Source organism: Mustela putorius, unplaced genomic scaffold, assembly GCF_011764305.1.
Source record: "Mustela putorius furo isolate JIRA1106 unplaced genomic scaffold, ASM1176430v1.1 tig00000868_pilon_pilon_pilon, whole genome shotgun sequence".
In the NCBI taxonomy this organism is placed as follows: Eukaryota; Metazoa; Chordata; class Mammalia; order Carnivora; family Mustelidae; genus Mustela; species Mustela putorius.
Window position 1 is genome coordinate 2,859,514 of NW_025421502.1, and position 27,542 is coordinate 2,887,055.

General features: G+C 37.0%; 1 protein-coding gene across 50 annotated transcripts in view; it reads right to left on the reverse strand.

Annotated features, from left to right (window-relative positions):
- Positions 1-27,542, reverse strand: part of ANK2 (ankyrin 2) — a 323,587-nt gene that overhangs the window by 194,776 nt on the left and 101,269 nt on the right. For all 50 annotated transcript variants that reach the window (XM_004748037.3, XM_045085498.1, XM_045085499.1 and 47 more), the window contains exon 2: positions 204-305. In XM_004748037.3, coding sequence (XP_004748094.2) covers positions 204-305 — 102 coding nt within the window. The remainder of the gene's footprint in view (positions 1-203; positions 306-27,542) is intronic.

Genomic DNA, 27,542 nt, shown 5'->3' on the forward strand with positions numbered 1-27,542 from the left:
TCTATCTCCTTTGCTGCAGTCTTAGGTCTAGATAACAACCGTCTGGGGCTTCAGAAGCTGGTGAAGGGATGAAAATGGGCTTTCATAAGTCTGAGTCACTGATATTTTAGTAAATGCAACAGACAGAAAAACAACCTGGGGCTCCTGGCATACATCTATAGACCACGAGTGTTACTTCACTGTGCACAGAGCCATGACCTTACCTGATTGCAGGTATTGATGTCTATGCCCCCCTTGAGATATTCCACTACTTTGTCCAGGTTGCCTGCTCTGGCAGCACGGAGGAAGCTTGCATTGCTGTCAGACTACGAGAAAGGAAAAAAAAAAAAAAAAGACCTCCAGTGAATTATTGTTAAATAAGGACAGAAAAAGTCAAAAATGTTTACAATGCAAGTAAGAAAAGCTTTGGTTGCAAACACTCCAATCTTGAGTTTAAAACACTGAATAATAATTCCCAGGATAGGGTGGCAACTTTGTAGTATTTCTAGAGATGTTTTTAAAGTGAAAGGGAAATACGTTCTGCTATATTAAAGATGTAAAAGAACTCGAAATAAAAATCATTACTGCTTTATTTTAAATCTTCAGCCACATTTGAAGATGAATTTACATGACTCCCAAATCCAAAGCTAGCCATTCATTTTAGCTTCAGGATGCTTGTGACCTTATAGTGAGCCTAATGTCAAGCCAAAAAGGAGTTGGAAAAGTAAAAGAAATTAAAGGGACCGGCTTTCTTTTTTTTTTTTTTCTTTTTCCTTTACCGTTTTGGTTTCTCATATGAGTCTGAGGAAGAATGCTGAGTATGGGTCATTTGGCAGTCATCTGTCCTCATTACAAGGGAAAAACAGAAAGCTCCAAGGATGCTTTGAGGAAAGAGGATAGCACTAGTTGGCAGGTGTGGAATAAGCCAATGCAAATTTTGTGATCCCAGTGATTTTGGAAAAACAAGATTAAATTTAACCCAGCTGACACAATACCAGAGGAAAATCCCTTGGTAAAGATAAGCACTTATAACGGAGTCTGCTTTTTAACTCCTCTTCTTCCCCCAGGGCCTCTCAAAATCTGATCCTGGAAGCAACAGCTGAATTTTCACCACAGAATGTCCAGAGGAGAGTTGCTCCAGACCTGAAGCTACAATCACCCAGCCGCACTCCCTCGCTTGCAGAGCCTGACTTGCGAATCTTAACCCAATAACTTTGATAAACTTTGTTAGGTCCTAAAACACTGGTGTAACTTTATTACTCTTCCGGTGGTATGGTATCTGACTAAAGAAGATGTGGTAACATGAAAAGGGATGTCCTGACCTACTAGGACGTGAGACACAGTTGTGACAGCTCATAATCCCGCACTCTCCCGGTAGGCTCCCCTGCCTCTCTCCCTCAAAGAATGTGTTTGGCAGGGGCTCCTGGCACACTCTTTCAGACCTATTCATTATGACTGGTGATGATGTACAGAGATAGAAATGGAAGTATTTTCTCTGGGAGTCTTAAATTGGGAATTATTTGCATATTGTTAAAATGATTTACACATGGGAAGATGGAAAGTGGTAGGACCAAATTACCTCACATTTAACCCAAATACCATAATGACATGTATTTACAAATCAGACAGATAATGTATGAAGAGTGGAAGGTATGACTGAAATCTATACATCTGGAATTCATGCTCTGATGCTTCAGAAGTGGATCATGGTCTGGCTGCTATCTGACCGTTCTTCCCTCCCTACAAGGCCACCATGCCTCACTCTTTGTCCCTCCTGAGAGCCCTGCCCATGGCAGGGTGCCCTAAGTATATCTGCAATGCTGAAGTGACTGAGTTGTGACTCATTTTTAAATGCCTGCTCTATGAAATTATTTTGTGGTTTGTGGCAAATTCTAAACTCCAGGGAGATTTTCTACCTCAGGTTTCTTGCCACAGCACTTACAAGGGAAAGATAATGCTAGGCATTATGTTCTGTCAATATCTCACAAGAAACATCATTTACTGTAAAACAACTAAAGTTAAATAATATTTGGGCATAAAAAGTATGACATTATTTGCCATATATAGTTTTAAAAAATAGATCTATATACTATATGTTATATATAATATTAAAAATTATGCCTGGAAACTACTGCCATGTTGTACATGGGGCTTAATAATTATAGTTGACATTTATCATTCACTGGGGGTCAGGCACAGAGCTAAGGGAATCAGCTAAATGTAGTATATCCTTAATATTCATGATAATATTATGAGAGAGAACCTATTCTTATGCTCATTTAATAAGTGAGGAAAAGGTTTAGAAGGTTTCCAAGGTCACCCAATTATTCAGTGGAAGATGCAAGATTTAACTTGTGTTTATCAGCCCAGAGCTAGTCTTAACAGCTACTCTATCTCACCCCTCCAAAGCATCAAGGCAGAAGTTACTACAGATACCTAACCTAGGAGCTACAGGTTTGTTTCAGTTGTGAGAACCACTGTTAAGCTCTTGGTCTACATATCTGCTCTGTAAATCATGCCACTTGCTAAAAAGAGTTCCCCAGCTGGAGAGAGAATTCCTGGCTGACATCCCTGTCCCCACATCTCTCAGCCATCTATACATCTAGGAAAAGTAAGAGCTAGGAGCGCCTGGGTGGCTCAGTGGGTTAAGCCTCTGCTTTCGGGTCAGGTCATAATCTCAGGGTCCTGGGATTGAGCACTGCATTAGGCTCTCTGCTCAGCAGGGGAGCCTACTCCACCACCACCCCACCACCCCGCCTGCCTCTCTGCCTACTTGTGATTTCTCTCTATATATATCTCTCTCTGTCAAATAAATAAATACAATCTTTAAAAAAAATTAAGAACTGGCTTGAGAAAAACTACTTAAAACCATAAGCATTTGGGAATGAGGAAAGAGGTGGTAAACTACACATTGCATCAAAAAAGCCAGGGGGAGCCTGAGTGGCTCAGTGGGTTAAAGTCTCTGCCTTCGGCTCAGGTTGTGATCCCAGAGTCCTGGGATGGAGCCCCGCTTCGGGCTCTTTGCTCAGCGGGAAGCCTGCTTCCTCCTCTCTCTCCGCCTGCTTCTCTGCCTGCTTGTGATCTCTGTCAAATGAATAAATAAAATCTTAAAGAAAAAAAAAAAAAGCCAGCTGACTATCTCTATCTACAAGCCTAATATGATTAAACTCAGGAACTAAGATCAGGGTGCCCCTATCATTCCTTTGAAAAAAAGAATATCATGCATAAATAGAGCTAGAGGGAGCACTTGATCCCCAAGGGTTGAAGAAACCCCTGCAGACATGACTGCAGACACTTAAAGGAAGGTGTTGGTCAGAAGGGAGCTGGAGCAGTGGGCAGTGCCCTATAGACCCTCCTAGAACCTTCCTTAGGGAATGGGCATGACATGGAAGATTGTTTTTACCCTTACATAACTGGTTTTCATAACTGCGTTTCACTTTTCTGAAGCAAACTTCTCAAATGTAGGTGCAAGTCAAAGACTTGCATCCAATCCCTGGAATTTTAGCAAAATAAATTCCCAGTGTTCTGGAGGGTCTAGACCCAATGGAAATGTGACATCTGAGCCATCCGGCCAGGGATGCCTTCAACAGTGAGTCATGGTGGCCTTTGCTATGAGTTGGATTCTTTCAGAACCCGTTAAAAAATTTGGTTTTCTGGAAGTGAGAAAATGCATTATAAATGCATTTTGCAAATGCAATAAATGAAAGTGTTATTAGAAAACAGTTCCAGAACATGGGTTTCAAGAACAAAATTAAAAGGAGATTTCAAATTTTATGTACAGATATTGACATCATTTTAGATGAAAAGCATAGGCCTGCATGAAAATATATATTCTTTTCCCACTTCCACATAGACACAAGCATACCATCCCTTACAATGAGGTCAATCTGTGATTAAAGCACTTGACACAAGAGCTTAAGATAAACAAGTAGTCAGTCTGGTACCTTCAGTCAACACAGAGATGAAAGAGGATTCAGGGACTCAAGGTGAAAGATACAGCAACTTTTACTATACCATGTTTCCCTCTGAGTACGACTAAAGGAATTATTTCCAAATTAAGCATAAGTAGGGGGAAGTATGCTTTCAAAATAGATTGTTGTCTCTTGGATCAACCAGAAGATTTCACACATATCAGCTCAATAAAGAGAAAATGAGGCAATAGCAGCTCCTTGGGGGAAATTCTCCAACAAATGTAAAACTAACCTCTTTCGGCTCTGCTGCTTTATGTCCCTAGGACTCCCAAATCGTAAAACCAATTTTAATTATGCTTAAAAAGTCTGATTCTGGACAAAGAATTCAAGTGCTGAGCCGCACTTATTTTAATCTGCAACAGATGGATGTCATTAAAACTTGCCCCTTTTACTACCCTGGTGTGGCATCTCAAGCCAAGAAAGAAAAATTTCCTTTAAAATTCCTCTTGACACAGTTCTGTACATTTTTTGTATCAGAATGTTAGAAAAACAGAATACTTTCTTAGCACCCAGCAGGGTGGACATGAGAGGCAAGAGGAATGTGCCTTCACAGAGACACATTGTATCCTAAAGAAGTACTTCCCCAAAGTTCAGAGGCATACTCACAGGCTTCCACAAGTTTGCCACAAGGTGTTTTTTTGTTTTTGTTTTTGTTTTTTTTTTAAGTTCTGTGCTTACATTTCAATAATAACCTAACATAAATAAAAGCATGTTCCAGGTCATCTAGACTGTTACCCTTTAAAGAATACAACCATGTAATTTGGGTATAAACCTTTGTGCTTATCATTCAGCGCATAACAAGAGAAGTAAAGATGACACATAGATGCAGATATGCAAAACGGTTTGCTGCGGGGCAGAGTATGATCAGAGAATCTGATCATTACACACGGCAGGACGGCACACATGATGAAACAAAAGAACAGCAGTCAGCAGCCACATTAAAGTAGCAAACAAACATAAGGCTCAGACGCTGTCTTTGCACAGTTCAACTCACATCAACCATTAGCAGTAAGTGTAATAGAACATCCGTGGTGAGACATTTCTCAGTTCCCAATTCTCACTTTCACTGGATTACGGATGTACAAACCTGCACCGCAATACTAATTTCATCTCCAAGTAAATAGAGCTTTAAATGTTTATCAAATGACATGCCAGTGAAACTGACATTAGTAAATTTCTCTGATAGCTTGAAGTTTTATTACTCTGAAGTGAAAAACAAAACCTTACAGGATTAATGATAGTTTGTTCAACCTATACAGAAAAGATACCCGTTATGTTATTTTCATCAAAGTCAAATTCAGAAGCATATTAAATTGGAATCAGGGATTTGAAGAATGCTCATTTTGTGGTTTTGTTTATGCTTCATTTGTAAAACCTTCCTTTTAGTAATGGTTTAAGGGTTTTAGGAGTTTTGTGTCCTTTGCGTTTACATATAAATTAACACTATGTAAGATAACAACCCTAGAGGTCATGAACTTGTTTTTATACTTTGAAAGAGTAGACAACATTATTAAAGTTTGAGAAGCACCAGTCAAATAGTGTAAGTCGGCCAGCAGCCTCTATTGGCCCAACCAAAGACAGCAAAGCAGAGAACTTCCTTTAGTCTGGCTTACAGTAGACCCTCCACACATATTGGCTGATTAACCTCAAGGAAAGCACATTTCCCTGTGGAATTTTAATAATTTGCTTATTTTCTTAGGATGCAGCTATTCCTTTATAAAAACAGGATGGTTTATCGGCCTAGCTGAGATCCACATTTTTAGAGTAATACCAAATAAATAAAATTTATTAAAATCACTTGGGGGGAAAAACCTTAATAGGAATATCATGAAATAGAGGAGAGTTCTACGATTCCTTAGGTCTTGTCCTAGAAATGCTGGAAAAGTAAACTCCATGTCCACCAAATCACAAGTTGTATGATAAGTCTTTGTGTATCTCAGTTTCCTTATTAAAAAATAAGGGTACTTCATAGAGTTGCTGGAAGAATTAAATAAAATGATGTGATGGCGCTTAGCCCAATGACAGGCACAGAGGACACACTGAGCTTGTTTTATAATCGTGGTTTTTCTTGTAAATGATAAATGAAAATAAGAACAGCAAATCTAAATATAGATGCATACGCATGATCTTCTTAAAATATGAAGGCTGTTGCCAGAAGACCAAAGTATTTCAAAATACTTTGATGTGTGCAGGCACAAAAGGACAAAAAGGGAACCAGAATGGGAGAGGTGTGGTCTGTTTCCAATAATAAAGATTTTACAAGGCATCCTCTTTGTGATATATCAATGCTCTTACTTAAATAACATACTTCTGTAGGAGTGCTAGATTGTATAAATAATTGAGGTCTTTTAGTAGATCAAATTATTATCACTGTCTTGTTATAAACCAAAATTGGGGGCAATTGAAAACTGCATACTAAGTGTACTAGTAATTTTTAGAAATGATTTCACAAGTCGTCTTTCTGCAGTTAGAACACACATCTGACAGGTAAAACACGACACCACAAAATTCCACTTGATAACTTCAATTCAGCTGCCACTAACAACAAAATCTGCTATAGACCATAAGTTTGTATACTCTAGCTCCAGCATGCAGATTAACCTACATTTTTAGTGTCATTTCAGTATGTCTTTAAATTGCTACTAAGTACAAAATACTGACAGGTCATCTAATATTCAAAAAGTGTTAATGCAACTTCCTCAGATTGTTCTTATTCCAGCAATGTATGTGCTAAAAAAATGGGTGGAAATATAGGTGTTTTCACTGGAATATAGATATCATTTTGCTTTTAAAATATTATTTAAAATAATTATGACACATAAAATTGAGACTTGGGACCAGAACAATAACTAAGTTTAATGAAACAGAAAAATTCTACCTATTTTAAGCATATATCTCATCGTACATGAGATTGTTTGAAATTACATCTTGATATAAAGACAAGGTATTTTTTTCCTTTAGTATTGCATTTGACATTGATTTTTTTAAAAGATTTTATTTATTTATGAGAGTGAGCCCTCATAGGAGCTGGGGTGGGGGGGTGGCAGAGAGAGCAGAAGAAGCAGACTCCCCACTGAGCAGGGAGCCTGAGACAGGGCTCCATCCCAGAATCCCAGGATCATGACCCAAGCTAAAGGAAGACACCCCTTAACACTGATTTTTACTAGCACACTAGATAAATTATTTCACTCATAAATGCTTTCCTTAAGATTATCACTTGTAAAAAATAAGAACCAAATACAGCATACCAATTCCATCCCTTTCAACACATTAAGGCTATTTCACAGTACTATGTGAAGATTCATAGAACCCTTGTACAACTCTTAAATTTTAAAAGAGAATAAAGCTGGAATATTATGCAGCAATAGGAATAGGAATGAATATAAACCACATCTATACATAGCCTCAACAGCTCTCATAAAAACAATGCCAAGCAAGACAAGTCAGACTTAAAAAAAGAACATTTATATGAATCCATTTATTAAAGTTCAAAAATTGACAAAACTAATCTATACTGTTAGGAGTTAGAATAATAGAATCTGGGGGCACCTGGGTGGTGGAGTTGGCTGGGCAGCTGATTCTTGCTCGGGTGATTCTTGGCTGATTCTTGGTTTCTCCACATTGTGTGTGGAGTCTGCCTGGGGCTCCCCTTACCTCTTCCCTTGGCCCTCCCCACCTGTCACTCTCTCTCTCTTAAAAAAAAAAAAAAATGAATAAATCTTAAAAAAAAAAAAGAATAGTAGATTATGGAAGGAGGCAGTACAACACATTGGTTGCTGATAATGTTCTAGTTCTACTTTCTAGTTCTGGGTATTGTAAATGGGTATGACAAATATCAAGATGAACATTATAATTTATGCATTTTTGAATGTATGTTATAATTAAATGAAATGTTTACTTAAAAAAGATGGTGACATTGAAAACTAAGTTGTTTTCAACTTACATAATGGTAACAAAATCACTGAAGACTAAATAGATGAAAACGTTAGTATTCAAAAGCAGTATCTTTTTGTCACCATGGAGACAATTTTTCTAAGGCAGAATGTTCATATTATGCAAGGCTTTAATGATAATATATTTAAGGTACTACTCAGTCAAAAAAAAAAAAAAAAACAGTGCAGAGTACTAAAAATCCACAATTTTGTTCTTTAACTGAAAATGTTTCCTAAGTCAAATTTTAGAGCATTTTTTTATTAGTTGTTACGATGTCTATGGAGCTTTGCAACTATAAAAACCTTTTGATACGATTTGATCATACATTGACTACATTCTTCCTTTAGCAGTAGTGGTTATTCCATTTTTCTTATCTTTTGTGCATATCATACAAACAGTACTCCTCCAGTCTTCAAAATGCTTACTACAAATCAAAGAAGACCAGATCTGGTTCTGAGATCTCAGTTTTTAAATCTTCCAGAATAAATATAAGCAAAGTAACTTGCCACAGATAATTTTATGCCTTAAAAAATTTCTGTACACTCACTTTTCTGTGACAATTACTTTTCTGAAAACTAAAACGAAATAATAATATGATGTCCTTCCTCAATGAATTAGAATTACTACACAGGATCATAAAAATCCTAAGCTAGTATAAACCATAATTCAAAACCAGAAAAGATATTTGTGATGTATACTTGATAATTATTTTATACTTCAAATTCCCTACATGATTTTGAACTTTTCAAAAGTTCTTATATATGTCTATTTTTAAAAGAATTATTGAACAGAGGAATATGAATTTCCCAGTTAGTATTTTGTTACACAGAAGTCTGACTTGAAAAATGACTTTGTTTTGCTGACACTAGTTTGGCTTTAGAAAATATTTCTATATGCAGGCTCATTATTAAGATGCTTTTTATAATGAGACACATCAACACTTTCACTAAAAAGGGAACTTTTACAAATATAGGTAGAAACATTCTTTTAAATTATTTATTTATTTATTTTAGAGAGAGAGAGACAGAGAGAAAGAGCATGAGCACAAGTGGGTGGGGGTGGTGTGGGCAGAGGGTGAGGGAGACAAATGGATTCCCCACTGGGCTGGGAGCCAGACCCGGATCTCAATTCCAGGATGCCGAAATCATGACCTGAGCCAAAATCAAGAGTCCGACACTTAGCCAACTGAGCCACCCAGGCACCTCTGGTAGGTGGAAACATTCTTAACTGCCTGTAATTCTTGTCTCCCCATTGAACTTCACGGTGAATTAAAGTAACTTCTCAAAAGGCAGAAAATCCACAGGCTTTGGTAATTCTTGCATGCCAGCATATGTTCTGCCCATGACTGAAACACCTACAAAACTCAGACATTCCATCACTAAATACAACATGTCAATTTCTTTGGAGTTTAAATGGAAGAATGGTAAGTTTGTAGAATTCACAAGATTTACAAATCTCTACTAAGAAAATCAAAACAATAGGGAAAACAGTTTGCTGTAGCTTTAGTTCAGATGTCAGATTAAGTACTTGAGATTCATCTTAAAGACTTAATTTGAGGAGCAGTGCCGCTGAATGCTGCGGATTTTTTCAAGGGGTCAGGTAACTCTTTGGGAGGTGTCGATTACATGGACAGATTTCAGACATCACTGCCTCTGTCATGTAAGAACCTTAATGATTGCTTTAGCTAATAAACTACTGAGTGAAAGCTAATATGCCACTCTTTGAACTGGTATATTTGCAAAGTCCTGCTTTTTTCCATTCAAGATGCTGATGATGCAAAGGCAAGCAACATAGTCCACAAATCCTATACCGAATATTATAGGTTCTCCATAGTATTCCCTAATATTTTCAATAGCTAAAGTAACATGGAAATCTGCATTTGACATACCAACAATAAAAATAATGGAAACTTAGAGATCCACAATAGAAGTTGAATAATACATACGACTGAATCCTGAACAGTTCTCTGTTATTGCTCAGGGATCTCCAGCTAGTATTAATTGTGTGTGAAGTAATGAAAAAATTAAATAACTCATATCCCAGACCAAATCTATTTTTTAATTTCCAACTAGCTGGACATCTCTGTAAAAATGTTCTGCCAACATTAAACTCAATATGCCCCAATGAATATGGGCCAAAACATGGAAGAGCTTATCAAGCTTTTATGCAATGTTCACAAAATTTCCAAAGGAATTTCCTTTTGGACCATCACTGGTTATAAAAAGAGTAGGATTTATAAATGAATAATAACCAACTGTAATAACATTTAGATCAAGAGAAAAAAAAGAAAGCTTTTGATATGACTGGGTAACAATATTAAACTTTTTAAGGAATCTTAAATCTTAATCTTAATCCACACAAAACTCTTTTCATTCCCTGACTAATCAGCATGTTCAAATTTTACAGGACCTTTGGGGGGAAAGAAATATTAGAGTTCATCCCACTGCTGTACTTACAGATCAGGATAAATGGACCTAAATTAGGTTTTAGTCTCCCCTGAAGCCTCTTAGAACTGTCAGGATATGAAAAAACAAACCCAACCAAGTGAAAATACCTTTCATCAATTTTTTATCATCCAGGCATCCTACAGCGTTAATTTACTATTGCCCTTTTGAGGTAGGCACCGCATCTGTATCCCCATTTGTCTGATAATTCTTCAGACCATCTGCTCTGAAGCAGACATCACTCAAACAGAAACAGCCTCGTGACACGACACAGATGAGGTGCAGACTGCACCCCCACAAATGACACATACTAAAAACTAGACTGCTTCTTTAGCATTGAATTATTCAGGAAAAAAAAAAAGGTACATTCTTACAATGAAAACTTCAGAATGGCTTATTTTATAATATAACCACTATCTTAATTGCATTTTTCCTTGTCATGGTATATATCCTTAACACAGTTTATTTTCGTGTAGCCCCATTAAGTAGTACATAGAAACATAGAAGGGCTTTGTGTTTATAGCAGCCTAGAGTACATCTGTAAGTGTCGGTCAGATTGATTTTTTTCTAGGGAGATCACTTAATTACAGCTTAACAACCCCACACTGTGACAATCTGACTCTACTTGTTTAAATGCAGTTCTGAAATCCTTTATACTGGTTTTTAAAAAAGACCAAGTTAGACCAAATGCATCAGTTACCCATTTAAATTTCTTATTTTCCTTTTTTTTTGACCACATAAGTCCAGCAATATTAACACAGAATTTTGAATTCATTACTTTCTAATATAATTTCTTGTATCAAGACAATATATTTATTTTCTAGGAATAACAGACCCAAGAATTCTTGTTGTGCCATCCTTGGAGGTTTGTTTTTTTTTCCCCCCTTTTGGAAAAATCTTTCTAATTATTGGGTGTCAGGAATTTCAGCATGATAATTATGTTGCTTATTAGAAATAATTTGTATGTCTCTTCCCTTTCCTTAAACTGCTATTAAGGTCACTGTCATCTGTAAGTTGGCAAGGGCCCATCTTTCTACCATGCATATAATTTTTGAGAAGTTGTTTATCTGCCCCATTCTCTAAAATATGTAGGACCCAAAGGGGCATGGCTTTAGCCTCTTTTGCATGTTTGTGATGATCTACATGGATACTGAGTGCCAATGATGAACTTTAGAAGGCAAAACTACAATTCAAATAAGTCAGCATTATGTGAAATGTAATATGCACAATCATTTTTACACCCATTTCCTGGCCCCCATCATACTGGTTCAGTGGTAGACAGCAGAATGTCAACAAACTTTTTTTAAACTAAATTTTAAAAAAACTAAAGAAGTTGTAGGGTATCTGTATGGCTCAGTCGGTTAAGCAGCTAACTCTTGATTTCAGCTCAGGTCACAATCTCAGGGTCCTGGGACTGAGCCCCGTGTCAGGGTCAGTGCTCCGCCAGGAGTCTGCTTGGAATTCTCTCTCTCTGCTTCCCTCTCTCTGAGCTCACACATGCGTGTGTACTCTCTCTCTCAAATAAATCTTTAAAAAAAAATCTAAAGATTTTGTAATATATGCACTGTTTAAGAAGGAAATAACTTTCTTTAAAATATTTTATTTATTTGTTTATTTGAAAGAGAGAGAACACAAGCAGGGGGAGTAGAAGAGGGAGAAACAGGCTCCACGCTGAGTGGGGATCCTCATGCAGAACTGAATCCCAAGACCCCAAGATCATAGCTTGAGCCGAAGGCAGTCACCCAACCAACTGAGCCACCCAGGCGCCTGAAGGAAATAACTTCTAAGTTAGAACTCACTAAATGGCCTTGGTTAAATTACAGCAGGGTCTATGGTTGTACCTACCTAAATGTGTACACACTGGAAAAATCATAGCTTCAGTTTGAAAAAAGTGTAAACAAATTAGTCAGACCACAAATTATTTTGATAACAAATAATTAAAATAGTTTAATCAGTCCTTTACAATAAATTATTTAATCAGGAATTAAATATTTTTGAAATACCTACTGTGTTCTAGGCACTGTGTTAGATGTAAAGGATTGAATGTAGAAGAAATATGATCCACCCTCTCAAAAGATTTTAAAAGAGACATTTTAGCTGCAGTAGTCCATAAATTAGAAGTGGGCAAAAATGGATGCAGGGAGATGAATTTAGGGGTAGGAGTCAAAGCAATAAATGCTTGTTTTGTTTATAAACATATTATGAACTAATATGTTTGCTAACAAACATATATAGACATAGAATAGGAATGATAATATACTACTTGATAAAGTTCCTGGTAACAAGTCAGGTGGGAAACACAGCATTCACAGGGACTTGCATGCCCAAAGTCATAGTAGCATAAAAGAACATAGTATGCAAAGAACTCTAAGTAATTCAGTGCATTTGAATTACAAACAAGAATTTGAAAACAAGAAACAAGTAAAATTCTAAAAGTCAGGCAGTGGCCAGATCATGAATGTTCTTGTATGCCATAAGACTGTCACCTTTTAGATTGAGGGGCTGGGGGGAACCAGGATCAGAATGTTGTTTTAACATGAGTTAAGGGGGCGCCTGGGTAGCTCAGTTGGTTAAGTGACTGCCTTTGGCTCAGGTCATGATCCCGGAGTCCTGGGATCAAGTCTTGCATCGGGCTCCCAGCTCCATGGGGAGTCTGTTTGTCCCTCTGACCTTCTCCCCTCTCATGCTCTCTCTCTCTCACTCATTCTCTCAAATAAATAAATAAAAATCTTAAAAAAAAATAAAATAAAATGAGTTAAGAGGGGAACGAGAATGGAGTTTGTGAGACAATTTGGAATACTACTGCAATCCTGACACACAGTGTTACCAGGAACAGCAATGTGAAAAAGACACAATTTGTCATATATGGGAAAGAAGCTATAAAATTTGGGGAAATCAAATTGGAGGGTTTATAGAAGAGAAGAAATTAAGGAAAACATAGAGACATCTAGCTTTGGCAGGTAGTAAGTGACACGTCCAATCAAGAACAGGAACTTGGGAGATAGAATACCCAAAAATTGGAGAGAATACAGTAGTTTGGTTTAAGACTAATTATATTTGAAGTGCTATCCCTACATAGTTTACTACTATATATTAGAATTACAAGACTGAAAAGTCCAGGAGAGGGGCACCCAGGTGGCTTAGTCAGAAGAATATGGGACTCGTGATCCCAGGGTTGTGAATTTGAGCCCCATGTTTGGCAGAGATCACTTAAGCATAAAACCTTAAAAAGAAAAAGTCCAGGTGTGCCTGGGTGGCTCAGTGGGCTAAAGCCTCTGCCTTCAGCTCAGGTCATGATCTTGGGATCCTGGGATCGAGCCCCATATCACGCTCTCTGCTCAGCAGGGAGCCTGCTTCCCCCTCTTTCTCTCTGCCTGCCTCCCTGCCTACTTGTGATCTCTGTCTGTCAAATAAATAAATAAATTCTTTAAAAAAAAAAAAAAAGTCCAGGAGAGTCTGAACTAAAGAGTTAGGCCATAGAGTAACCTCTAGAAGATGGCCCTGGTTTTTTGTAGTGATACTGGATCTTGCTTTACTCCTTACCATTTCTCTGTCCATAAAACTCCTACAACTAAGGAAACCCTTTGTATTGCCTCAGGAAGTGAACAGTGTTGGCCTATCAACCTCTTGCATGAAAATCCAGGAAGGGCTAATAAACTAGAAATTGCAGTATATATGTACATAGCAGTATATATACACATAAATATATATATATGTATGGATACAGATATATACATAGATACATGCATATATATATATATGAGACTAAAATTGACTTCTGTACAGGAGCTTTCTAATGAGCTCAGAATACTGGTATCATGCAGCGGACATTTCCCCATAAGACTGGGATACAACAGAGGTATTGCTCTATCCTTAATAGACGTGACCTGCTGTAACTTTCTAAATTTACCCCCGTGCTATGAACTGCAATTGTCAAGTTAATGGTTTGAGCTATTCAATTCTAACTCTATGCAAGGTGTAGAGCTTATGTAATTTAACACTGAAACATAAAACATAGGATGGAAAACTGTCTCAGAAGAGAAATGTGTTTGATTAATTACAGTACATAACACATAACAGTGGGAAAAGATTAACAAATCAAGTATTTGTAGCTTGCACCACTCTTTTTTTTTTTTCCCCCTAAACATTTCAGCTTATACTACAAAATCCCTCTGTTGGAAATCAGTCAATAAAAACTCCTCTAGTTATTACTGAATTTCAAAGAATATCTGCACTTCTTCGGAAGCAGCTTTCAAAACAAATTCTTGATCTGTTGATATAAGAGCACTGGCATCAACACTAAGCAGAATTTTGAAAAGGAAACTCCTGATTTAAACATAACTAAAAACAAAAGCTGGGTTAATTCATCTGATAGAACTAAGCTTTGGTTCAGATGCCCAAGACCCTTTTAAAAGAAAAATCAGGCCTAAGCCAGGTTTAATGAGAAAGAATTCTCTACTAGTTGTTTTCTATTATTTGACTTTACAAGAATTTGTATTAAGTGGACCCTGTGGGCCTATTTCCCAGAGGCTCAGGACAACTTCTTAGAACACCTTCTCAACCCACCCACTTCCCTTAAGTATTACTCTGGGGTCCCAAAACACCCTCAGCATTCAATCATTCACCAGGGCCCCCAGCTTTCCTATTTACCTTTTCCTAACTAGCCTGGCCTTCCAGGGTAGAGGGAGCCAAAGACTTAAACCACCCAGTGCCCAACAAAGAGTAGCTCAATAAACATTTGTGGAACTGAAACAAAAGAAAGGAAGAAGTTCCACAAAGTTAACTTGACCAAAGAGGGGCCTGAAGCAGCATTGGTCAATATGAACTAACTAGTGGAAATTTTGCTGTATCAAGTAAATACTTGTGCAGATTTACTAAATTTTAAAACTTGGTTTCAAATCTTGATTAGCAAAATTCATACTTGTTATATTAATTTATCCAAAATTAATTCCCTAAGACTAAAGTTCTTTGAGGTCTCCTTTATAATTTATTAGTTATCCACCATAAAACCGAATAATGCCAAACTTTTCCTAAGGGTAAACGAATGAAGAATGATGAATAAGGATGGCTTCCATCTGTACCATTATTGGGTTTTTGGCTGAAGTCATGTCAAAATTACTGTCCTCAGCAACAGACTTGATTACATAGGCTCTGGAGCTCAACATTCTCTGACTCTGACAACAATGACATTAGCAAAGAATTTTTTTTTTAAAAAGGAACCACTATCTTAATGTTACTGATGACACAGAACCAATAGTATTCTGTCTTTTTAGAAATAAGAAAGTCTAATTTTATTCTCCTCTGGGGGAAAAAAAGACTTTATATAAAGCACTACATAAGCTTTTACTATTGTCTGAATTATCCAGAGAAGAGAATTGCTGACTACTTGGTATTTCTGAATGCATAACAACATACAGTAATATCTTTCAAAAACCTCAATAGTTACAGTAAGACTAATTAACTTTCTAAATAAAAAAAAGATCACTGGTTTGTTGGAATTATTCTGACCAAGATACAGAGAAGTTGTTTTCTCTTAGAATTATTACACACATAAAATATACCTCATTTTGGTCATAGGAAATCTATGTATTTAATTCCACTTCTACATTCTTATATAAATACCTACCTGTGGTATAACATATAATATTAAACTGTCATATATGTATGTATATGTGTGTGGCATGTGTGCATGTGTGGTATGTGCACATGTATGTGTGTGTGTGTGTGTGGAGAATCATATATCCCATCTTCAGAACAAAACTATAATTGTACTTGAAGGCAGGAACCATGTCTTGTAATTCTTAGGCTAGGTCAATACCAAAAATATATTAGCCAATAAAGATGACTATGTTGATAATGAAGCCTTGGGAAGTATTATGATGTATACAAAGCTTATACAAATCTGATAACAGGTAAGATAAACATAAGTTATTCTAGCTTTAGTTGCTCAAAACTTAAATTTAGAAAATTTCTAAAGGACAATAAGGTTACTTTGGGTTGTATAAAAAGACAGCATTAGAACTTTCTTTTGCAAAGCCGGCATTAACCTTAGCCAAAAAGATCTTGTTCATCCAACAAAATTAACTTAGATGAAATGTCAAAACTCTTCATAAATATCAACACCATAAATATGATGTTACTGGTCCTTGACCAAGAACCAAGTGGCAGGCTACTTTTGTCTCCCTAAAGGACAAGACTTGTGAAAATAAGAGATATTAAGAATTTCATTTAAAAGATGTTTACATTGGGCCATTTCTGATTAGCAACATTTGGAAGAGGAACCCAGCACCTAACATGAAGCATGATGAGAACTGGGGTATATATTCAACTCCTGTGGCATCACTACAGGATATAATCCTCTACAGCTGGAGAAGCTCCATTTCTATTTGGTTGATTTTTCCCACATACAAAAATTGTGGGGCATTTTAGGAACTGAGTTTCCTCTACTGATAACATCTTCTCTTAAATGTAACTATTAATTTAGCACTTATTACGAAGATCTAGCCTGACCTAAAATCTTTGTCTCTGGTTATGATTTCAAGTAAGATACTTGATCATACATGTTGTGACTGGGTTTACTCTGTTTTCCCAGTTTTTAAGATAATTATCGAAATGCATTACGAACAAGTGAGTCAATTCTTCAACATTTTTACCTGATTCATGTATATTTATGTCATTTTAGTGATTTCCTTATTGAAATTTATGAGCATCTCCTGCAGAATAGGGACGGACACACACAATGTTAAGATTCTACATGGCACCTGGACTCGCTTCTTCTAAATTGTCCATTTGTGAGAGAGGCAACAACATGCAGTTTGCTTTTGTGTGCGTATGCTCTGCTCCTCAACCAGACTGCAAATCCCTTAAAGGAATGGACAGTACTTCGTGCCTTTTGTATTTCTTTCTCATGCTTTCCATTATATTAATGGTTACTTGTACCGTATGCCAAAAACATTTATAGTCTTGTTGGGTCTCCTAAACCACCCAAATAAGGAAACTGAGGCTCACCGCATTTAAGCCACTTGTCCATGGACTTTTGGTAATATATGCCAGAGCTGAGACTCGACCCCAGTCTCACTCAGGAGGTCATAATCATAACCACCAAGCATTACTGTCTCCCTATCCCCCCAACCCCCGCCTGCAGTTTGACTGTTCACTTTCCACTGTTGACTGACTTACAGGATTACCTGTGGCTTTCTATTTTGGGGAAAAGTTACTGAAGCTGCATTCCTGGCCCAATGATCATGTTCTGTTCTCTCTTGCTGCCCAGTTCCCTGTCCTGTGCTAGGCGCAGGGCCCAAAATTGGAATCATAAGGTGCCGACACCACTAGAATACCAAGATTTCTTTTCTTTAACATTGCCAACCCAGAGTCGTGACTTTTTTTTTTTTTAAGATTTTATTTATTTATCTGACAGAGAGAGGGCCTGTACAAGTAAGCTAGAGAGGGAACACAAGCAGGGGGAGTGGGAGAGGGAGAAGCAGGCTCCCTGCTGAGCAGGGAGCCTGATCCCAGCACCCTAGGATCATGACCTGAGCCAAAGGCAAACAATGACTGAGCCACCCAAGTACCCAAGAGTCATGGCTTTTAAGGGCACTGTTACACTATTTGAAAATATTACTGCATATTCTATTTGACGAGTGAATCTACAGCAATGTTTCTATCACAGCGATCACTATTACCACACAAAGGAAGTTTTTTCAAGCTCCACAGCATGGTAAGCTTCAAAGACAACATTTGTTCCTCTGTTTTTAAAGCAGCATGCAGACTTTTACTAGCTCAAACTGATATATTTCCCCGAGTGGGATTTAAACCTGGACTGCTTCCAACAGGGATGAAACCTCTTTCAGCTGTTCTTAATTAATCACCACACCTGCTGTTTAAATGTTGATTACACCTATAAGAGAGGTTAATAGTAAATTTTACTTTCCCTGTAAAAATTAACTAGTAAAAATGTACCTGTAAAAAGGCAGTTCCTCCAGATTGATAAAAAGCTAAATAGCAGTAGGATATCAAATAAAATAATAATTTGTAAAAAACCTAAAAAGTAAATATATATACCGTAAAAGTATTTGTCTAAAATCATATAACTTCTTATGTTCTTTACTACCTTTCTTGATCTTATAATCTCTCTTCCCTTAAACAAAGTAGGGGGATGAATATAAAATACAAACTCTCATAGTTAGAATAACGGAAAAATAAACTTTGAAAAAAATCAGCCAGCAGCCATAATCCCATTATTCAAACTTAATAGTGCATATCGTGATGTACTTTCTTCTAGAATTTTTCTACACATACACTATAGATGTGTGTATAGATGATGTTTTGCAAAGTCGGGATAGTATTACCCTATCTTCTACTTTTAAAACATTACCAAGTATTGCCTACATCATTCAAAACCTTTAAAAGATATTCTAAATCTAGGGGCACCTGGATGGCTCAGAGGGTAAAGCCTCTGCCTTCAGCTCAGATCACAATCCGAGTCCTGGGATCAAGTCCCACATCAGGCTCTCTGCTCGGCGGGGAGCCTGCTTCCCTCTCTCTTTGCCTGCCTCTCTGCCTACTTATGATTTCTGTCTGTCAAATAAATAAATAAATAAAATCTTTTAAAAACAGAAGATATTCTAAATCTCATACAATAGTTTACAGGTAGATTATAATTGTTTTTAGCTTCTCCCTTGTACAACTAGTACCTTTGATTTTCATTATTGTCAAAAAGGCTATGGTAAGAGGTTTTTATGTAAGTCTTTGTGCCTGTTTTGATTATGTCCGTTGTTTAAATTCCTAAAGGTGGAATAATCATTTCAAAGACGCCAATTCTTGGTACATATTGTAATACTGCACAACTATCCTTGAGAGAGCCTGAATCAAAAGACACAGTCATGGGACGCCTGGGTGGCTCAGTTGGTTAAGCAGCTGCCTTCAGCTCAGGTCATGATCCCAGCCTCCTGGTATCGAGTCCCACATCGGGCTCCTTGCTCAGCAGGGAGCCTGCTTCTCCCTCTGCCTCTACCTATCACTCTATCGGCCTGTGCTCACTCTCTCTGTCAAATAAATAAATAAAATCTTTAAAAAAAAAAAAAAAAAGACACAGTCATACCTGACAGTGGAAGAGCCTATGTCAACACAACACGAGTTGCTTTGCTCAACTGGTATGTGTATCATTACGGTTTTGACTTATCTTTTCTATTTCCGAAGAATTTGAAAACTTAATTATATACTTAGTGCCTATTACATTTTCTGTCTTCCTTGATTTGTTTGTTCACCTTTAGGTCCTCTTACAGTTTTAAATGTCTTTTTTACTTTCAAAAACTTTATAATGACAAGTTAACATCTTGTCATATTTGTTGCAAGTTTTTCTGAGTTTGTTATTTTCTTAATGTATCTTTTGACTTTCAGAAGTTTTAAATTTTATAAATTAAAAAGTATAAACCTCACTTTTAATTTTTATTTCATTGCTTTTGTGCTTCCCAATACTGAAATCAATGAAATACTTCTCTTCATTTTCTCCTATCTTTAAAAAATTACTTTTTTTCCATTTAACTTTTAATTATCTAATTTATTTTGGTATTAAGCAAAAGTTATAATCTTACTTGAAATTTCCCAAATGGGCAATTTTTTCTAGTTGCTGAAAATATTTAAACCCACTTTTAACTTCCTTAAACATCTCCTTTTTAACATTTTCCTTTCCTTGAAAAACCAGCATAACAGAGTGAGTTTAGGTCTACTTTTCAATCCTGGTTCCACCTCTCACCATGAGCTCTCTGGCCCTGAGCAAGTTACTAACCTCAAACTTCAGTTTTCTGGTCTATAAAATGCATAGAATCATGTGCATTAAATAAGATAATATATGTAAAATCCCTAAGGAGAGTGTAATGTGGTAGCAAACACTTCACAAAAGGAAACTTTAATACTGGACTCACAGAGCTATCATCAGGAGTAAATGACATTTATGCTCAGTGGTATGCAGAGCATCATTACAGAACCTGGCAAATAATAAGCGCTAAATAAATGGTAGCTATTATTATTAATAATTAATATGGAATCCCCCCATATTCCTATATTTCTTTCTTTCTTTCATTCATTCTACTGTCATTTTCCACATCTAAGTCAACTTTTGATCCTGAATAGGTCTATTCCCAAAGCTGGATCAAGAGGTTAGGTATGAGCCAGAAAGCAACCCAGGATCAATAACTTGGCTGAAATTGTCCATGACTAGACTCTGACGTGTAGCCGTAACCACAGAGGTCATGTTTTTTTTTTTTTAAGATTTATTTATTTGAAAGAGAGAGAGTGGACATGAGTGAGCGCATGCAGAGGAGTGGTGAGGGGGCAGGGCAGAGGGAGAAGGAGAGAGAAACTTTAGCAGACTCCACATTGAGTGCAGAGTCTGATATGGAGCTCCATCTTAGGTTCCCAAGATCACGACCTGAGCCGAAACGAAGAGTTGGATGCTTAACCGACTGTACCACACAGGTGCCCCTATGTGGGTCACATTTTAAACAGGAATGGAAGTTAACATGTCCATCTTAATTCTTGCTTAATTCTTCAAAAAATTAATTGGTGAGTATATGTAAGTTAGCACCAAAGAAAAGACTGATTTCAGTCTGTATTTATATATTATATAATAATAGAGAGAGGAGGAAGGAAGGGAGAAAGAGGAAGAAAGAAGGAAAGGAAGAAAGAGCATGTAGACAATGAGATTCATTATTTACTTTCTTGAAAGACACTGACTTAATACTTAATTTTACAGATAGTTTAGAAATGCATATATAATTTTAAAAGTTGAAAATATATGGAATGACTATTTGACACTTCACATTAGTTGATGTACTAAGAAATTTTAATGAGACCAGAAGAACTTTGTTAATCAACTGTCATGTGCTACATGACTTTTTAGGCATAAGTGTGGAATTCAACAAGGATATTGTACTAGATATGGATCCCAGGAGAGAATCAGATCATTTGGAACAATCGTGCTATTCAATCTGGCTGCTCAAGAGTAGAATCAAATTATGATTTTTTAAAAATTGGACACATTTGCACAACAGAGTCTTATAGAACTTCAGTGTCTAGATTTCTGACAGGAATTTACATGGTTAAACAATGAATAAAAGGATTCTATATAGGTGTAGAGTAATTACTAGCTTTTAGAAGTGGAGCTTAAATGTACTCGAAGTGCTATCATTTAAAATTCCACTGCAGGACGCCTTGGTGGCTCACTTGGTTAAGGGTCTGCCTTCAGCTCAGGTCATGATCCCAGGGTCCGGGGATCAAGTCCCGAATCAGGCTCCCCACTCTGCGGGAAACAGGCTTCTCTCTCTCCCACTCCCCCTGCTTGTGTTACCTCTTTCACTCTTTCTCCCTCTGCCAAATAAATAAAATCTTAAAAATAAGTAAATAAATATAGATAAAATTCCACGGCAGTGCAATGCAAGACTTTCCTCCTTTTAAAACCATATAGGAGAACTGCAGGAGTTCATACAATATCATGTATTACAGACATATAGATAAGCTTGTGAGACATTTGCTAGCAGAGCTGACTCCATTCCCATGTACCCTGTGTGGTCTTGGTTTCTGTAACTGCCACTAAATAAAATTTGGCTGTCAGTTGAATTAACCTGGATTAGAAGAATCTTAATAAGATGTGAAGGGCTTTTATACTCTTGTTGCCCCTTTGCGCTGATGGTACATACTCAGCCCTGTTTCTTCAGGAAAAGCAACCTCTCAGAACATAAAGCAGTAGTTATCATACTTTAGTGCACTCAAGGGTTACTTAGAGATCATGCTTAATCTTGTTAAACAGATATTCTTGGCTTCCACCTCAGAGATTCTAATTCTGGAGGTCTGGAGTGGGGCTCAGCAACCTACATCACTTCAAAACGCCCCAGATGATTCTTCTGATCTGAGCGGTTCACAGAATACACTTCGGGAGGTGCTGACATAAGGGATTAACTAGACCTTTCATTCTATGTATTTATTACACAACCCAAATACGCCTTATCCCTTATGTCATCATCAATCATTTAGTCGGTCAAAATGTTTGAAGTAGCAATGCATAGGAAGCTGAATATGATAAGCCATTTTAAAAAATTATTATATATTACAGATATATGGCTAAGTTTGTAAAACATACACCTTATGGGTAGAAATTTTTTGAATGCCTGTTATTTCTGAAAATTGCCATTTTCCTTTTGTAAATCTGGGAGGAAAAAAGCTGTATGTGACAACCAGTGATCTCCAGAAAGTTAAGAGTCACAATTTTCTTTACTTCTGTTTTTTTTTTTTTTTTAAGATTTTACCTATTAATTTGAGAGAGAGAGGAAGAGCATGCATACGCACACACAAGTATTGGGGTGGGGGGTGAGGCAAAGAGAGAGAGAGAAGCAGATGCCCCACTGAGCAGGGAGCTAGGTTGTGGGGCTTGAACCCAGGACCCTGGGATCATGACCTAAGCAGAAGGCAGACGCTTAACCATGTGCACTTCTGTTTTACTAGAGGTCTTAGTAGATGCTTTCTAATTTCCTTTAGAAAGTCAACAACCTAGAAAGATACAATACTAAAGTAGTAAATCTAAAGAGACTTCAACTCTATTTTTTTTTTTAAGATTTTACTTATTTATTTGACAGAGAGATCACAAGTAGGCAGAGAGGCAGGCAGAGAGAGAGAGGGAAGCAGGCTCCCCGCTGAGCAGAGAGCCCCATGCGGGACTTGATCCCAGGACCCCGAGATCATGACCTGGGCCAAAGGCAGAGGCTTAAGCCACTGAGCCACCGAGGTGCCCCAATTCTATTTTTAATATATTATTTCTGCCTGGAGATTCAATTTCTTGAACTTATCCTTGATAAACTGAGAATTCTTTTTTTTTTTTTTAAGATTTTATTTATTTATTTGAGAGAGAGAGACAGTGAGAGAGAGCATGAGCAAGGAGAAGGTCAGAGAGAGAAGCAGACTCCCCATGCAGCTGGGAGCCCGATGCGGGACTCAATCCCTGGACTCCAGGATCATGACCTGAGCCGAAGGCAGTCGTCCAATCAACTGAGCCACCCAGGCGTCCCCTGAGAATTCTTATTTAGGGAAATTATCCATCTTAGAAATTTAATTTTAAGTACATGATATGTTTATTTAATAGAGTTGTTAACCAGACTATAGAAAATATTAGAGTACCAGGTATGACACAAGATTATACTTCAAAGCTCCCTTTTGTAACTCGTTGATAATTAAGGTAGATAGAGAGTACCAAAAAATCTCAAAACTTAAAATGTCAGCAACATTTATAATTCATCAAAAACATTATTTCAATTCAAAATCTCTACTGTTTAAATACCTGACTTTTGCATAGCTTTTAGGTACAACTCATTAGCTCGAAGACACTACTGAAATGATTATACTTCAAATGATCATTTTAGTATTTTTACTTCTCATAAGCAAATATAAAGAAAGGCACAAAAGTATTTTATTATAGTCACAAAAGCCCACACAAATATGATATGAATGTAAGTTTTGAAAAGTCAAACACTTAAACTTCTGACAGTCAAATGTGATCTAATATGTCCCCAATTTCAAGGAGAACTTTCAAATGAAAGTGAAGGAATCAGTAAACCAGTAGATATTTCTTGTGGCATAATAAATTTTAAAAATTTAATAAAAGGGCATTAAATCTAAAACAGCAATTGAAAGTGGGTAAGAAATACAGCAGATGTCTGTGTGGGAAGGAAGCAAAATACGGTTGAAAAGACAGCTCTCTCCCTGGAGTATTCTCCCTCCATCATACATGTGACCTTGAAAAAACCACTATTTACAGTGGGACTACTCTTAATAAATACAGCAGAAGAAAGACAATTAAAAATTATTACATGGTTCAATTCAGGAATTATCTTTGGTTTGGATGAGCCTCATTATAAGAAAAATACAATGGAAATATTATATTAGCTATTGTTTATAATGATTCCTCTTACCACAAGGTCATCTTTCAGTGAATCTCAAACTTGCATTTTTTGTATGATTTAAGAATGCATAATAATTTAGGAAAATATATACTTTTTATATAGTAAATATGTTCCTTACAATTAATATTTCATGGCAGTAGTGTGTATGCATTTGAAGTAAAGGTACATTCTTTTTTTGAGCAGAAAGTTGTAATGAAAACTTCTTAGTCACCAAGTACTTTAAATGTTTTTAGAAAAGTCTTTTTTTGGTGCCTCTATCACTGTTCCATTTTCACAGCCTATGGTTTCATCTAGAGGCTTGCCACCTGCAGCTGGAAAATGCCCACAGCAAGATCTGCTAACTAGGTGATTTCCTAGTCATTAATTTATTCATATTTTCCACAAACATTTATTAAGCATCTATGAGGTGCCAGGTACTCTGCTAGGCACTGCAAAGGGAGTGGACCTTCTAGTATGCAAACCACCATCTAATCACTTTTTCTAAAGCAGATTTCAATCAGTGATCGTTCCCTAGAATAGAATCCAAATTCTTAAGTTTGGCTTGTGGAGCTCTTGATAATTTGATCCCATGCTTACTATCCAAATTTCATGAGTTCTACACATGGTCAATAGAAACTAGGTTTGTCAAAGCTGTGGGGGGTTACCGTGGCTTCTCTATCATACCAGCATTACTATTGACTGTAATGCTGAGTTTGGGATCTGCCCATAATGTTCAAGATTTGACTTTTCTGAGACCCTCTAATTGAGTTGTCACCCTTAGGTATTCCAGAACGCCCAGTGCTTTCTTACCATGTCATAGCAATATTGGGACTCCAGTTTTGTCCACCTTAGATTACATTTCTTAAACCAAGATAATGTGGACCCAGTACCCAGCTTTTAGTAGATGCTCAATACATGCTTACTGAGTATAGTTTCTTTTCTTCTCTTCTCTCTTTTTTGAAATATGTTATTTATTTATTTACTTGACAGAGAGAGAGAGAGAGAGAGAAAGAAAGCACAAGCAGGGGGAACAGTAGAGGAAGAGGGAGAAGCAGACTTCCCGTTGAGCAGGAAGCAGGCTCCCCGTTGAGCAGGGAGCCTGATACAGGGCTCAATCCCAGGACTCTGGGATCATGACCTGAGCCGAAGGCAGCTGCTTAACCACTGAGCCACCCAGGTGCCCCTGAGTATGCTTTCTTCTCAACAGGAACCAAGATTGTACTCTGCTTCCAAGATCTATTACAGACTTCTAACTTCTCCATTAGCAGAAGGGATATTCCAAATACTTAACTGGTACAGCTTAGGCACCAACCAATCTCAGTGGATGCTGGCTCTAGACCTAGAGGAAGGTGGTCCTGGAGGCTCCTTGCTGGTCTAGGCACCATTCCTTTGTTCGCTCAATTGGGGGATGGAGTGGACTGGAGAATCCTGGAAATAAGTTCCAGGTAGCCTCAGTAGAAGGTACAGCTTGTTGGATCCATAGAAGCAATGGTTTAATTAGCCTTTACTGGAAGCATTTCAAGGTGTAAACAACTGGTATAGGTGTTCTGATCCATAGTGACTGAATATCAGCACTGTCCATGAGGCACTCCCCAAACACTGGCCTGCACTGGTTCTCTCCTTCTTCACCATCTTATAGGCACTCATTTCACCACTTGCATTGTCACATAATTGCCTACTGGCCTTTAGAGTTAATTGATTACATGTGGGCAAATTCTATCTCTAAAACTTGACTAGGAAGTTCCTAGAGGATAGAACCATGTCTTATCTTCTTTCAACATCAATCTTTAAATAAATCAGCCAAAAATTACATAACCATGCTCTATATCATCTCATATTTTTTGAAATGTTTTGTCAGAATAGATTTCATTATAGTCTTGGCTCTTCTTAGGCTAAATATCAAAACTATATGAAGAAAGCTTTCTTACAGTGGTTATAAAAAAGCTACTAAAAATAATACCCAAAGAAAATGAAAATACTAATTCAAAAAGTTATAGGTATTCATGTGTTTATCACAGCATTATTTACAATAGCCAATATATGAAAACAACCCAAGGGTTCATTGGTACATGAACGAATAAAGAAGATGTAAGATATATGATTATATAATATATAATGGGATACACACACACACACACATATATATATATAATGAACTATTACACAGCCATAAAAAAGGATGAGATCTTGCCATCCATAACAACATGGATGGATCTAGAGAGTATTCTGCTAAGTGAAATAAATCAGAATAAGAAAGACAAATGCCATATGATTTCATTTACATGTTGAATATAAAAAAAAAAAAACAGAACAAAAGACTAAATGAAAAACAGAATCAGAGCTATAAATACAGAGAACAAACTGATGGTTGCCAGATGGGAGTGGGGGGTGGGAAGATGAGAAAAATGGGTGAAGGAGAATAGGAGATTCAGGTTGCCAGTTGTGAAATGAAAAAGTAATGGGAATAAAGGGTACAACACAGGGAATATAGTCAATGGTACTGTAATAGCTTTGTATGGTGACAGATGGTATGCATACTTGTGGAGAGCATAGCATAACACAGAGTTGAATCACTATGTTGTACGACCAAAACTAACATAACACGGTGTGTCAATTGTATTCAAATTTACAAAAATTTTTAAACTGAAAAACAAAACAACCTAACTGTGATAGTAACAGAATTTTAAGCCCTTTCAGGTCTAATGTAAGAGGCAACAGCATTTCAGAAGAAACCCTTAGCATATGCTCAGGAGCCTAATATCTTCATTAGGAAGGTAGATATTTCTCGTGCATTTGGAAAAAGGTCTCTGGAGGTAGAATTATCTCGTCCCTGAAGTTTGAGTGAAAGGAGGGATGCTCACAGGCACTGGGAATACTCACAACAAATGAACTGGTGGAGTCCAGTCCACCTGCCGTTGGGGGTAGGAATCTGCCCAGAAGTTTTGCCTACACTTTTATCTCCACACAAATACCTCCCTGCTGCTACAGTCCTCGCTGCACTAGAAAAGTGAAAACCAGAAATTGTAACTAGTTTGAAATGTATTTCCAAATTGCATTTCAAATAATTAGAAAAATTTACAGCATATTCAGGAATGTTGCTCAGTCTCAACACAATCTTCTAAAACTTCATATTATTACATTTTATATCTTTGTTAACAGAATGGTCACTTATGATTATTTTAATTTGTATCTTTACAAATGAAAAAAATTATGACTACATTAATATTTAGTAACTGAAAAGTTAGCAATTGAATAATAATAGAAAAATTAAGTAACTGTTTGAATAC